The sequence below is a fragment of the Bombus fervidus genome, chromosome 12 (genome assembly GCF_041682495.2).
Source record: "Bombus fervidus isolate BK054 chromosome 12, iyBomFerv1, whole genome shotgun sequence".
Classification (NCBI taxonomy): domain Eukaryota; kingdom Metazoa; phylum Arthropoda; class Insecta; order Hymenoptera; family Apidae; genus Bombus; species Bombus fervidus.
The window spans coordinates 11,948,723-11,963,946 of record NC_091528.1 but is presented as its reverse complement, the minus strand read 5'-3'; the positions used below and the strand labels follow the sequence as shown (position 1 = coordinate 11,963,946).

Below are 15,224 nucleotides of genomic sequence, written 5' to 3'. Positions count from 1 at the left end.
CAATTTCCTTCCTCTCCAATGGACCATCTTTTCAGTATATCAAGCAAATTTATACCAGAAAAGAAATAAACGTAGGTACGCACAGATACACGTCGCAGTCCAATTCTTGGTTAAATTTCGTCCATAAGCGTTGGTCATCTCTCTACTTACTCATCTCTGCTTGTAGGGAGTAGGGAATGATTGCATATCGTGTCTATTCAATTCTTAGTCAATGATAAAAGCCAGACAAATAAGGTTAAATGTTCATATTATACTGTGTAATGTATAAATAGTAAACAGATTAGCAGCAGATTGTCTGTATATTTTGTGAACATAAAATAATATACGATCTATTCATACATTGCATATATTATTTATATATTATAATACTAACTCGTGATTTTTTAAAATATCAATATGAGGCCACAAGTAATTGACACGAAAACTAATTCTCACGCATCCGGAGAAGCTGATGAATGCCTTTTCGAATATTTACACGCTGAGATAGTTAATTATACTCTGAGTAAATCATGTAAAAATAAGGTAATTATGCACAGTACCATAAATTTTACATAATTCAAAAATTTTGCACTACGTGATATTATATAGATATTTCTCTATATTTCTTTTTTGCATCCCTTATATCTTTTATTATTTTATATATATATATACATATTTGACTAACATTTTTTGTTTAAATAAAACATTATTTTTACAACTATCTTTTAAATTATTAAATGTTATATTTTATTGTGTACTTTAATTTTGTTGACATTTAAAAATACACATCACTAGTTGAGCAATATACAATAAAATGTGTCAATCCTATAAATGTACGATTAATACATTTTTTATCAATTGTTATGATAATATATTTTTAGATTTTTAAATCCTACAATAAAGCATTAGTCACTCAGTGAAAGAGAAACTATAAATGTCTTATTATTTTTTGTAATTATCAATTTATAAATATATCAAATTTACGAATTTTAATATCAAACTTTAAAACTTTCATTTTTATATTCAATTTTGTTGGATCAAATCCTGATACATTGATATTAAAGTTAAATATTATAAAAACATTATAACTTGTATGATAATATCTACATAATATTTAATATATAAAGGAAGGGGAAGAAGAGCTGTCTCGACTAGAATGGATGGGATTCAGTGTTGGCTACAGAATCATTGAACGGTTGACGAGGGAATGGAATCGATTTAAAGATGAATTGGATATGATAAAATTTATTTGTACTGATTTTTGGTCTGGTCTTTATCATAAACAAATTGATAATTTAAGGACAAATCACCATGGTGTATATGTATTACAAGACAACTCATTTCGGTTATTGAATAAAGTAGGTACTAATAGTAATAAACAATATCTTCAAGAAAGTCCACGTTTATTGACATTTACTTGTGGTCTTTTAAGAGGAAGTTTAGCTAATCTCGGAATTATTAGTACCGTTAATGCAGAAATTTCTACATTACCAAGTTGTAAATTTCATGTACAAGTTCAAAGAATTTAATGTTCGTAAATACGATGCAAAATCATGTTCAATAAAAGTTAATACATATTACGAAATAATATTTAACGATTCTTTCAAAGAATCAGAATATACGTTTCGTCTAGTTGTAACAATAGGTAGTGCATTAAAACGTACATTTGATTGAAGTATCATAAACCGTATATTTTAATGCAAAATAATTTTTATAAGGATTTATTTATTAAAAGTATATATATATATATATATATATATATATATATATAATTTTCTTTTTTTCTACAAATATGTAAAATTAATCATATAATAAGTTTTACATTTTTTTCAAAATGAGTATCTATATACTTTAAATGCATTGTATAATATTTAATTTAAATGCATAAAATAACTGGAGATGCTAGTTATAAGTTTCCAAGTATATACATCCAATTTTGTTTGTAGCTACAGAGTATAATAAAAGTAAAAACTATGAAAAACAATTATAATGAAACAAACGAGTAAGATAATCTTAAAAGTGGTTTAACGATTGTATGTTAATGTTTAAGACCTGATACATCGAATAATTATTAGATGTTGTATCCATTATTTTTAGTAATAAAATTCAAAATATGAAATTGGTTTATGATTCCAACAAAAGCATCATCGCGTTCATCATCTAAAATTACCGCATACGGTTCTTTTTCAAGAATCCGTGATAAATAGCCAAGAGATGCTGAATACTTAACTTTAACATATTGTTTAACCATAGTCTTTTCTACAAAGTCTGTATAGTTTACTGCACCAGATATTATGTTTGACAAAATTTTATTCAAACTAATGACACCTTTTATATGTATATCATTATCGCTAATAAGCAGCAGTTGTACATCCGTATTTTTAATCATTTGAATAGCTTCTTGACATGTTACTGTATTTTCCTTCAACAAAGATTGTTTATCAAAAGATAAATTTGAAACTTTCATATTCCACCACCACTTATTTGTTTCAATTTGACATGTAGCTTGCTGCAATTTATTCAATGATACATCATTTTAATTTCTAATAAAACAGACGTACAGTATTTGTATAGATTGAAATTATGTATAATTTACCAAAAATCCTCTAGCTTCCATCCAATGGTTGGATACAAATTTAGTTAAATAATTTCTTATTCCATCGGGTAAAACAATAACTATACGTTTTCCTTCGGGAATATCTTTAGCTATCTTTAGGGCAGCTATAAGCGCAGAGCCGCTGCTACCACCACATAGTAAACCTTCTTCACGTATAAGCATTCTAGCAGCATTTAATGATTCGTAATCCTCGGTTTTTACCCATTTATCGATTACGTTACGATCTAACACTGTTGGTACAAAATCATACCTAAAAACAATTTCATCGATCATCCAAAATACAAAAAAAGATACTGTATCTTGATATAACGGAAAAGGATGTTATACCCACCCAATTCCTTCTACTTCGTAAAAACCAACTTCTGTATCTTGCGATTCAGGATCTAAAATACTTCCTTTGGGATCTACGGCAATGATTTTTATATCTGGTGATAATTCTTTCAGTTTTCGCGCAATACCTGAAACAGTACCACCAGTGCCCGCACCAGCTACTACATAATCTAATTTCCCCTCGCATTGCTTCCAAATTTCAGTTGCAGTTTGATCATAATGAGCCAATGGATTTCCAGGATTAGTATACTGAGCGATACAATATAAATAGAAAGTAATAAAATTGTACGATACTCAATAATATACAATATATACATGTACACATATATGTGACATTACCTGATCGAGGATAATGCTATTTGGTATCTCTGTTTGTAACTTTTGTGCAACGCTGATATGAGCTTCTGGACTATCCCAACTTGCTTCTGTTGGGGTTCGAACAATTTCAGCACCAAGTGCACAAAGTGTTGACACTTTCTCATCAGACATTTTTTCTGGCATAACAATAATGCATCTATATCCCCTAACTGCAGCAACCATTGCCAAACCAATCCCAGTATTACCACTTGTAGGTTCGATAATGGTATATCCTGGCTTTAGCAAGCCTTTCTCTTCTGCATCCTGCACCATCCTATATGCGATTCTGTCTTTCACAGAACCACCAGGATTAAGGAATTCACATTTTACATCTAAAAGTAAACTAATATTTAATTATATCAAATTTCTAAATTACATATTGAATAAAAAAAATTAATACTAACACATTTCACATTTAATCCCACAAGATTTTGGGATATTATTTAATTTTATAAGTGGAGTTTGTCCAATAGTAGTTAAAATATCAGGAAGTATCTTGGTACGGTCGCCATTTCTGAAATAAAGATCATATTAATACAATGTAAAAAAAAGTCAACATTGAAATTCAAAAAAAGAAAAGAAAGCTTCATATAAAATATAAACTCTTACATAACAAAGTAAATAAGCATACTATACAAATATTAAGAATAACGGTATTATATTTGATTTAAAATTTTCCAACTATTTCTTATTTTTAAAGAATAGGCTAAGTATGATAAGAAAGACAAAAAGAATTATCTATTTAAATTTTTGAACCAAAACATTTACAGTTGTCTTTTAAATCTTTGAAATAAATATTTTCTGCTATCTCAAATGATTATAATATGTTATTGATTTACGAAATTCAACTTTCTATAACTAAAATTTCATTTAAAATAACAAATTTATGTAATAAATTGTAGTCTTCTTACTCTAATTTTTAAGTACTTATTATTCCAACTTCGAAAGTAATAATCTTATAATCATGGATCATTCGATGCTAGTCTAACAATATATTATAACGATGGGCAAATATATATGAATAAAATTTAAAGAATATATGTACACACAGATGTGTACAACTTTTAAGTCACGTAACTGTGTAGCTGTAAGAAGTTAAATAGAAAACATACATACGGATGTGTTTCTTCTATTATATAATGTTATCTACATCAAGAATTTGAAATTTATTCACAGAAAAATATAACCTACATTAATAGAAAAAATAAAATGAAACGGTTATATAATTATGTAATTATTATATGTATAATGGACTTAATCAACGATATGGTTGTAGATAATTTTTATGTTATAATTACATCTTTATTATACCGCAAGATATTATTTGATTATACCTTCTATCTTTTAACTGAGTATGACGATGACGTATCTATGACAATAATTTCACTTACACTAGATTAATACTTCTAATCTTTTTCTTTTTTGGTTAATACTTTTGTTATAAACTTACTCCATTCTACATGTATGTGGTGAATTTGTTGCGTTTAACTCCCATGTGCAGCTACTAGATCTATTAGGCTTCTTAAATTCCATGATCAAGATTTAAATTACACTCTAGTTTCTTGAATAAAAAAATAAAAATAATCTTCAAACTCGATACAACCAAACGATTTAAATATTATATGTACATGATTTTTTAACTAATATGTCCCAAGATTAATAAAAAAGATGATGCTTGCGATGAATGCTACATACATGTGCTTTACGGTAAGCGCGATATGATCATCTAAGTGTTGCAACAACTGCTTATTTAACATTATTGGTTGTCTTTTCGTAATCATGATTTTTTATTTCGTTTTTTACTAATAACGTACTCGCTATTACAAGTGAAATGCAATTTCTAAAGTATAAAAATAAACTATATATATATATATATATTATATTATATTATATTATATTATATTATACTATATTATATTATATTATATTATATTATATTATATTATATTATATTATATTATATTATATTATATTATATATATAAACGCACGTATATATACCTATACGTAATCAATTAATGAATTTGCAGTATTCATGAAAACTATTATGCAAATGTCACAATAAGGACATTACGCTAAAATTTAAGAGCTAATATATTGACTATTTCTCAGTAATTGATGATTACATACCATACATATGGTTTTTGCAAAGAATGTTGTTTCCACGCGTAACTACTAACTGTATTATTTAATATATACATTGATTAAATAAAAAAAGATACAACTACATTCGCGACATTTTTCCAGCTTTTATTTTACGTAATTGATACATTTTATTTTATGTTACTAAACGATTATTGACTAAACTATGTTATAATATTACGTTCATGCTAATTTTTTGAAAATTTTGATTCGTATCGGACCGGAAAAGAGAATATGCCATTTCAATATGGTGGATCGTTTTTGAAGTACTCATTGTCGGTACTTTTTGTTTCTTTTTAAACATTGATATACACTGATAAAAATTTTGTTAAGGAAGTACGAACTTGATAATTAAACAGAAGGTTAATAGGAATTATAAGTCTACATGAATGACAACGATTGATGCGTGTTCGGTAACGGTTCACGTTTTTAGTTGAAATGGATTGTCTTTACCGCAACGATTATACAGTTCGTAAAAAGTCACACGTATGTTCTGCTTCTAAAATGTATTAACAGTAAAAAATACTGCATTACATTATCGGTACCTATTGTATTGTAATGCCATCGTTCGGTAGAAATTGTTGTATTCTATTCTAAAATTGTGACAAGTTCATAGCATTCATCAAACAAAACTTACGAGTAGTACACTGTATAATTACATATTATGCACTTTGAAGTGGAATCTGTTCAAAAATATCCAACCACAAACATGTATGTAATTTTACAAAGAATTTTACAGTGATATTCTTATTTCACATTATTTTGTATTTTGTTTCTCTTTTCTTTTTATTGTTTATTCATTTCTTTTACGTATATATTTTAAAATAGCTGTTTTAATATATTTTTATTTCTAATGATTTGCAACTTTAATTTGATAGGAATAAGTCAATGGAGGACTTGTTAATATATAATCGTGAAGTTATGACCGAGTTGGAAAATCAGAATCCAACAGCAACAAACATAGGCAATGGTATATCAGATAATGTACAAGAGAGTGGCGCAAGTGGAGAAAAGAAAGATAGTCCAGTATCAAGTCCAAATTTATCTCCACGCCCTAGTCCAAAAGTGCGTAATAAACGAGATCACTCCAAAACAAGTCATGATTCAAGTACCAAGGAATCTAATAGTGTCAACAAATTGGATGATCATCAAGTACATGTAAGATTTTATCATTAAAAAATCTTTTGTTATAAAATTTCTTTTGTCACAAATTAATGCACAATTCATTTTAAAAACATAATATAGCAACAACAAGATATAGCAAACAAATCGTCAGATTCTTCTCAGGCTGTAAAAAGTTCTCACGAGGGTAAAAAAGAAACACGAAGTAGTGAACGAAATAAAAAAAAATCTTGGTATCATGTTTTATATCCAACTTACAAATCTAGATCTGATGATTTTAGGCGTATATTTAAAGATGTACCAGATGATGAAAGATTAGTTGTCGGTAAGTAATTAATTTTCATGTAATATTTTATTGTAATAACATATAGTACATGGTGCTGTCAATACTGATACTTTATTTCTCTTAATGCTTCTGTTCTAAACTTACTTCAAGTTTTAAATCATTTTTATCACTATTATAATAATATTAGTATATTAATCATATCAGATTGCAAATATATTTAAACATAACAGAAAATATATAATTTCTAGATTATTCATGTGCAATGCAACGTGAAATATTAGTTCATGGAAGACTCTATGTATCTCAAAATTACGTATGCTTTTATGCAAATATTTTTAGTTGGGAAACTCTAGTATGTTTACGCTGGAAAGATGTTACATCTATCACCAAAGAAAAAACTGCACTTGTGATACCTAATGCAATTTTAATATGCACTGCCACTGACAAGTTTTTCTTGACATCTTTCGGTGCAAGAGATAAAACATATGTAATGTTATTTCGTGTATGGCAAAATGCTCTTATTGGTGAGGTATGAAAATTATGTGATATGGAAACATATTACAAATATTTATTCGTATTACTTTTATATAAAATAATATAAAACTTTCAATGTAATTAGACGTCGAAGTGTCTAAATAAGAAATTAATTGTTTAAGCCAATGAATGCACCTGAAATGTGGCAACTTGTACATTCTTGTTATGGAGATGAATTGGGTTTAACATCGGATGATGAAGATTATGTTCCGCCGTTACCAGCACCTGATGAAGAGAAGTTATCAACAAGATTATCTGTAGAATCATTTTCCGAGGTAATTTATATATTAACATATAAAAAATTAATGAATGATAGGAGTTAGAGTGTAGTATCAATCAGCGTGTGCTATTTTTGTTTTTCAATAACATGTATTAATTTTAATTTAATTTTTTTATGAAATGATGTGTTTTATATCAAAGGTAGAGAGTGGTAATACAGAACATGCAGCAACTCGAGTGCCAGATACAATCTCTGAAACAAAAGCAGAAGTTCATCATTTGCCTCGACCAGATCCTATTATCGATGCAACAGACCTAAGTGATACAACAGAAAGTGAAGCAGAAAAGCATACATGTAAGTTTTTGATAGTGGTGCCTTTTTGTTAAATCTCTTTTTGAAATTCCTCCGCTAGAAAAGACATTAACATTAGGAATGTATGCTACTTACTTTACAAATGTGAAGAATATAATATTAAGATAGATCTCAAAACATGTCCCAAGGATATAAATATATTTTACCATATAAAGATACAATTTTTATATCTACTTAAAAGAATAAATGATAATATTTGTAATCGCGCGAATTAGTTCAGCACTGAGATGATGATGTCCACTGTACATTTGTCGTTTATTACTTATTCTTAGCATCAGCATCAATTTTCGCGCGATATGTGGGTTGTTACTATTACAGAATTTCTTATTAAACCAATTTTTTCCTACCTACGCTCCATAGTATAGTAATTATAGGCAGCCTTTAAAAATAAAACTGCTTAGTTATTCTTTCAACATTTCATTGAAGATACGTGCTTGGTGACATGTGATTCCTATCTAACAGATATTATTGAAGAAGTTTCAAATAATGTTCACATGGATAAACAAGAAAGAATTAATAGTATGGTTTGTATATTTTACTGATTCCAATATCATGGAATTTTATTTACTATCATTTTTATTTATTATATTACTGTTTCTTATACCATTTGATGAATTTTTAAAACGTTTATGCCAGATATACTGTAGAAAAAAAGTTATTTCCAATAATTTTTATACCAAATTATTTTTATGATACTCTGTTATAGATTAATTCATGTTTATATGATCTTCCTTTATATTCTTAAAATACAAAAACACGTGATCTTTTAACATAGTTAAAATATTCTTTGAAAGTTTGAAAGTTGGATTATTTTTAAATACATTGCAAAAAAATTCAAAAATATTTTGATATTTTGATATCAATTATCCTTTGATCTCAATGACACAATATCATTTAAAATTAAATAAATATAATTATCAACTAGTTGCATTTTGCTTCAACTTTTGAAGCTATATTGCTATCTATGTTCCATTAATAACGATTAAATTATTCTTCGTACTGTTATATAAATGTTTTAATCATTATGATTTCAGTAAAATTAGGTGTTCGAGGCAGTGTAGTGTGTACCTCACCACATGAAGGCCGTCAAATAAGCAAGGCTACATTCCCTATTCATATTGATCAATTATTTACCTTGCTATTTACAAACTCAAAATTTTTCTTAGATTTCCAAACTGCTCGTAAAACTACTGGTGAGATATAAAAATTCACATATCTAGTGTCATAAAAAGTCTATAAAAATAATAAGATTAATATAGAAATATTTTTATGACTTACTTATTATTAACATATTTAACCTTATTATCTTATCAGACATATTGATCTATTTAGATTTAGTACAATCAGAATGGACTCAAAACGAGCAAACTGATCAGAAAGTTAGAAATCTATCGTTTACAATAGCACTGTCTCAAGCTATTGGACCAAGAACCTCTCATATTTCAGAAACCCAGGTTGTTATTTTCATAAAACTATTATCAATTAAATACACACACATATATATATATATTAATTACAGAGTGCTTTTATATTCACTAATACCCTATTAAAGCATTCCTCTCAAATTCGTTTATATATAATAATGATGACTTATAATGGAATTTTTAGATAATGTTACCATGTAGCAGACCTGGTCATTTATACAGTATTGATGTAGAAAGCGTAAATGCTGGAATCCCATATGCAGATTCATTTTCTGTATTACTCCATTATTGCATTACGAGTGCTTCTGAGAATGAAACAACTATCGCAATTTATGCTCAAATAAAGTACAAAAAGAATGTATGGGGTTTTGTAAAAAGTAAGAACTTGTGACATGTGCTTTTCTTATTTATAAGTGATAATTATATATTTTGAACAATAACAGGCGTTATTGAGAAAAATTGTTGGGCTGGAATAGATGAATATTTTACGAGCTTGATTAAAGCACTAACGGTAGAATGTGAAGAAACTACTGGAAGCGGAGGAGTGAAAAGAAAAGCAAGAAGACGACGTCGTGCTACCGGCCCTGGTATTTCTTTACAAACTCATTCTTCAGATCATACGTCTTCCGCTCTGCAAAACTCTTTAAACATGCCACATATTAATGATAATACTGGTATGAAATCAATGGTATAATAAGATATTAAAATACAGTATATAAGAATAGAAATTCATAAAACTCAATACGTGCAAATTTTTCATGTGCAGTTTCTGCTACTCGAGGTGACTCAAATATGATAATCAGTTCAATACTATTAATTGCTGTCTTATGTTTGATGGTAATTAATGGTTTATTGTATTATAAATTATGGGGCTTAGAAGAAGCAGCAGCCTATACTATTATGGATTTACATGTATTAAAGTACATATTAGTATATTAAATGTTTAATGATAAATTACTACATAAAATTGACGTTTATATTAATATTTCTAATTTTTCAACATGTAGAAATACACCAAAAACCGAAGAAGATTGGATTCACTTATTGCAACAGCAAGAAAGTTTGCATAATATAGAAATGAGGAAATGGCAAAGAGTATTACATACTGCTGCACAATTACTTAGACAAGTAAATTTTCTATTCCATTATAAATTATATACGTAGTGTGTGTGTGTGTGTGTGTGTGTGTGTTCTATTTGTATAGAATTACAATAGTAGATTACAACCGATTAAAGTTATCTTCTTAATTTTAAAGACAGAGGAATCGTTAACAGAATTACAAATGAGTATTCATCCAACTGCGACGGAAAAAATGTTCTCTGTGTTAAAACCGAGCTTGAAAAGCTTTAATTCGCGTACAACAGAACAGCGAAGTCACTCAGAAATGTAAAAATGAATTGTGTAAAAATATTCCGATAAAAGTAACGTGAGTATTATAATGCGGTAAGTCATTAAAAGTCATGATTCTAGTGAACTTTAATTAAGTATATTTAATAAGAAGAATATAACACTAATTATTGTTGTACTTGCATATAACTTATAATTAGGTACACAAGTGCGCTCTGTGATGATGATGATGATGATGATGATGATGATGATTGTTGATAACTCCAAATGCACAACAATACACATGCAAACTGTTTATGATCAATAGGAAATGCAATTTAAATTTGTTCGTTCTTATTACTTTCAATGTTTCTAGTATGTTATATATGTACGTAAATTTTTTCCATGTAGAATACTAAATTAAACTAAGTTACATTTTTAATATATTCTTTATATCATACACAAAAACATATATATATATATATATATATATGTGTGTGTATATATATATATATGAATTTATATTTATATGTTTGTTTGTGTGAATGAAAGTTGTATATTAGCACAATGTAAAGAAAGAATAAATAATTTTTAGAGCATTATAGTCTTAAGAATTGTACTTCTCCCTATCATTTCAACAAAGTTTTTTACTTTTCTGTAACATTATCAATATGATAATACCTAATGCAGTATATGGGAGCGGGATATACAGAATAACATAAGGCATTGAAATTACTTTACGAAATTTCTTTAATTAAATGAAGTCATATATTTTGAATTTACTTATCTTCCGGCTTGTTAAATACAAGAGTATAACCGCATTTTCCACAATAATGACGGTCTTCCATTGCAGCCATAAAAACACCTGCTCCACATTGTTCCATGGGACATTCTCTTCTTAGACGATGAATTTTTCCATTTTCATCCACCTATTTAGAAAAATATTTAAAGAATTTGAGCAATAAAATTTTACAACTGACGATAAATAATAAACATAATCTCTTCGTTTAAAACTTGTTTAAATTTTATTTAAAAAACTGTATTTTGCAATCATTGTATTGTTTTGAAATCTACAAAACCCGATTCAAAATACATATAAAGTTATAACGCGCGCAAGTTTTTTACGAGCAATCATACATTCAAAGAGAGCAAATGCAACGAGTCATCCAATCATTTATGATGCAATTAAATTGCAATATATACAGGGTGTTCACGTAATTAGTTCTCGGCTATCAAGATGAAAATTCAATGTGACCTCCTATACGATAGAGTTTAGTGCCTTAAAAGTGCAGAGACAAAGGGAACATTTTAGAAGGTTTGTAATTCTAGAGAATTGTTATATTCAGTTAGCAGGTCGTTGGATTAACTTTAACTTAATGATTTTTAATATATATATATATATATATATATATATATATATATATATAGTAAAGTTATTCCAAGTTGGTTATACATTATTTAGCTATGCATTAAATTAAAGCTAAAAGAGTTATTAAATAAAATACCTTATAAAATTTGAGTACAGCAAGCTTGACCTTCTTCTTCTTATGCTTGATTTTCTTTGGGGTTGAATAATTCTTCTTCTTGCGCTTTTTAGCTCCACCTCTTAAACGTAGCACTAAGTGTAATGTAGATTCCTTCTGAATATTATAATCTGATAAAGTTCTACCATCCTCTAATTGTTTTCCAGCAAAGATTAATCTTTGTTGATCTGGTGGAATTCCTAAAATTTAAACGTAGATTTCTTTAAAAAATTATTTACAAAATATTTAATGCTTTGAGGGCTGTACGCTCTGAGAAGTATATAGCCTGAATTACCGTGTATATTTGGAGTGAGTGAAAAGATTCAAAACGACTAATATTATATTTAATATATTAATATATCGATATAGTATTACTCAAGCATTTAATGTAAAAACACATTTATAACATTTTATTTATAGCATCCATTGCTTTTTTTTTTATACTGTTTTATTTAACAGTAGTTAATATTTTCATAGCATACCGCATGAAATATGTAAGACGCGAATTCCCGTCTCCAGTCCTCAAAGTGTTAAAATATGTGTTTAATATAGATTGTTACCTTCTTTATCCTGAATTTTTGCTTTAACATTTTCGATAGTATCCGATGCCTCGACCTCAAGAGTGATGGTCTTGCCTGTTAAAGTCTTCACAAATATCTGCATGGTAAACGCTTATAACTGCAAAACATACCAAAAATTTACGTGTTTCTTATAGTTTCAAGTTCTGCCTTCAAGATTAAAGGTTATTCGAAAAGATATTTAAAAAACATAATAACAAACAATTTACATTTAAACAATTTTTATTACAGACATATTATCAACACATATGTGCAACAATACAACAAAAGGAATTTATACAAGTAATACAGCATTGATGCAGCCATCGTTTTCAGGATTATTTGTAACTTGAGCATATTTTCCCCATACTACTTTTCCAGATTGAGTTACAAGACCTAATTCTGAAATATTCACTTCAATAATTGTTCCTTTAGTAATAACACCTAAGCTTGTATACATTGGTGAACTTGGATTCTTTTTAACTCCAATAATAGGTAAACAAAATGTGGCTTTTAGTTCAGGATGAGTTACATGTGCCTTTTTGAAACGGAGTGCCATTGGTCTAATAAATCTTTCAAATTTTGGTGGTTTCCTAGTAAAGTTCTCACCAACAAATGTCACTTTTGTTACCATTCTTTTCCAAGATTTGCGTTTAGACTTTCCACTTCTCATTACTTTGAAGACTTCAGATTCTGACTGTGTTTTAACTTTAGGTATTGGTACATCCCATTTCCCAACTTTTTCTTTACGTTTCTGTTTTATCATATTTGACAATACTTTCGCATCTTTTTTAATGTCACGATCCAGTAAATATACAGGTAGTGCTCCTTCTGGTACATTAGAAGATTTTTCTTTTATTTTCTTCACCATATGAGATTTAATCTTCTTTTTCATTTGGATCTTTTCATTTCTCCGTTCTTTATTGAAAATCTTTGCTTTTATACCACGTAAAGTACGAGCACGTTCCGCACGTTTATGAGGCTCACGGGCCTCTCTTTTTCTTTTCCTTTCCTCATAATCTAAACGTCGTCCATATAGTTTACGATGCCTCTCGATATACTCGTTCTGTGGCATGTTGGATCTTCCTCTTTTCTTTATAAATTTCTCTTATCTACAAAATAACTTTTTCTGTACAAAAGTTTCTAGAAAAGCTAAGGCTGTACAAGCCAAAAAGGTTTAAAATCCAAAAAAATATTATACATACTGTCCCAAAAACTTACCTTACAAACGTCGCATAATTTATATTTTGACAATAATCTACTTTTAAAATATTTTTTTTATAATGATAAGAAAAAAATGTATTACTAATCATTAATATAATTAATGTTTTCCCAATAATACGATAACCTTCTTTGTTCAATTACACATTTAATAACTCATTTTCCCTCTCTGTTTATCGCTAATTATGTGTGATATATTGGAAATATTTATTATATACCTACCTTCTATATTTTTTGTTTTCCAGTAATTTGTATACACCGTATCCCGATTGTTATTCAATAACACTATATTTTCATTATCCTCGATATCCAATAGTTTGGTATAAAGAAACGTAGATATCAAAAAGATAATAAGCAAACAGAGATAAGACTATAGCATCCGCACTTCACGCTTTTGTTCGATATAACGTCACTAGATATTTGAAACGTTCATGGTATTTTAAAAGGTCCTTAATTGTTAAATAATTGATTCTACAGAATTGTATATGATATTAAATTAAATTATATATGATGTTTGTAACAACTACAAAATTGTGTTCACGCGATTTCCTTGGAAAACACACAACCACGTTTATTATAACGTGCCATGTGTGCAACTTCTTTCATGTTATAAATATTGAAATATTACTATTAAGAGTATTATAACAACTTTAAACTTTTTAAGAGATTTTTAACAGAACATCATATATAAACAGATGCTGGAATAATTGCAATTTATTAATAATTTTAAACATTTCTAATTTAACGTACCTTCGTCTACTCCATGCACATATAAAAAGAAATTGAAAGACGAGACAATCTAATGTTGAGAAAGAAACAACGTCATCTGGTGTTATGTTACTTAAGTATCTCACATAAAAAATAATTAATATACTAATATTTATTAATTAATACAGTATTTATATTATTATAATATTTATAGTAATTCAATTCCACAATTATAATGATATATATTGCAAAGAAAAAAGAAAAAAGAATAGTTTGTACGCAAATGGATACTTGGAACCCAATTTAATAGTAACTTCTTGTCACGAAACCTAACTATGATTTGACATCAACATGTAACATCAACAATTTTTTAAGTATTAATACATTTAAGATGTAAAAAAAACGTAAAGTTTATAAATGATAAACGAAAATGATCTATTCCCAATAAATATTGTTATTGCAAAGTCATAAAACACAGCATTATACATATACTTAATGAACATGCGC

At 27.9% G+C, this 15,224-nt stretch overlaps 5 protein-coding genes across 10 annotated transcripts; 2 read left to right on the top strand and 3 right to left on the bottom strand.

Annotated features, from left to right (window-relative positions):
* The first annotated feature begins 201 nt into the window (after positions 1-201).
* Trs33 (trafficking protein particle complex subunit Trs33) lies at positions 202-2,489 on the top strand. The gene is made up of 2 exons (XM_072013676.1): positions 202-522; positions 1,107-2,489. Exons 1-2 carry the CDS (start codon positions 397-399, stop codon positions 1,506-1,508), a joined length of 528 nt encoding a protein of 175 aa, XP_071869777.1. The 5' UTR covers positions 202-396; the 3' UTR covers positions 1,509-2,489.
* Positions 1,726-5,004, bottom strand: Cbs (cystathionine beta-synthase). Of its 3 annotated transcripts, none has more exons than XM_072013673.1 (6): positions 4,734-5,004; positions 3,688-3,797; positions 3,266-3,615; positions 2,928-3,175; positions 2,576-2,846; positions 1,726-2,488 (listed from the first exon to the last, which is right to left on the bottom strand). In XM_072013673.1, exons 1-6 carry the CDS (start codon positions 4,814-4,816, stop codon positions 2,051-2,053), a joined length of 1,500 nt encoding a protein of 499 aa, XP_071869774.1. In that variant the 5' UTR covers positions 4,817-5,004; the 3' UTR covers positions 1,726-2,050. The 3 variants fall into 3 exon arrangements, with proteins under 3 accessions (XP_071869774.1, XP_071869776.1, XP_071869775.1); XM_072013675.1 differs by lacking the exon at positions 4,734-5,004 and adding an exon at positions 4,195-4,312 and having other exon boundaries at positions 3,266-3,626; XM_072013674.1 differs by lacking the exon at positions 4,734-5,004 and adding an exon at positions 4,195-4,311.
* Positions 5,005-5,653: 649 nt separating this feature from the next.
* On the top strand, positions 5,654-11,307 carry LOC139993177 (protein Aster-B). 4 transcript variants are annotated; one of them, XR_011801322.1, is made up of 14 exons: positions 5,655-6,135; positions 6,303-6,582; positions 6,670-6,871; positions 7,081-7,361; positions 7,489-7,641; positions 7,787-7,940; positions 8,993-9,151; positions 9,291-9,412; positions 9,567-9,759; positions 9,826-10,056; positions 10,149-10,302; positions 10,390-10,510; positions 10,638-10,825; positions 10,930-11,307. XR_011801322.1 is itself a non-coding variant. In XM_072014659.1 (14 exons), exons 1-13 carry the CDS (start codon positions 6,089-6,091, stop codon positions 10,770-10,772), a joined length of 2,232 nt encoding a protein of 743 aa, XP_071870760.1. In that variant the 5' UTR covers positions 5,655-6,088; the 3' UTR covers positions 10,773-10,808; positions 10,930-11,307. The 4 variants fall into 4 exon arrangements, 3 of the variants coding, with proteins under 3 accessions (XP_071870762.1, XP_071870760.1, XP_071870761.1); XM_072014659.1 differs by having other exon boundaries at positions 10,638-10,808; XM_072014660.1 differs by having other exon boundaries at positions 5,656-6,135; positions 6,303-6,576; positions 10,638-10,808.
* Positions 11,308-11,440: 133 nt separating this feature from the next.
* Rps27a (ribosomal protein S27A) lies at positions 11,441-14,883 on the bottom strand. Its single transcript, XM_072014665.1, has 4 exons — positions 14,760-14,883; positions 12,792-12,909; positions 12,214-12,431; positions 11,441-11,637 (listed from the first exon to the last, which is right to left on the bottom strand). The coding sequence occupies exons 2-4, from the start codon at positions 12,892-12,894 to the stop codon at positions 11,488-11,490; spliced, it is 471 nt and encodes a 156-aa protein (XP_071870766.1). The 5' UTR covers positions 12,895-12,909; positions 14,760-14,883; the 3' UTR covers positions 11,441-11,487.
* Positions 13,014-14,827, bottom strand: Ip259 (NSA2 ribosome biogenesis factor-like IP259). The gene is made up of 3 exons (XM_072014664.1): positions 14,760-14,827; positions 14,232-14,421; positions 13,014-13,900 (listed from the first exon to the last, which is right to left on the bottom strand). Exon 3 carries the CDS (start codon positions 13,861-13,863, stop codon positions 13,084-13,086), a length of 780 nt encoding a protein of 259 aa, XP_071870765.1. The 5' UTR covers positions 13,864-13,900; positions 14,232-14,421; positions 14,760-14,827; the 3' UTR covers positions 13,014-13,083.
* Positions 14,884-15,224: the final 341 nt, after the last annotated feature.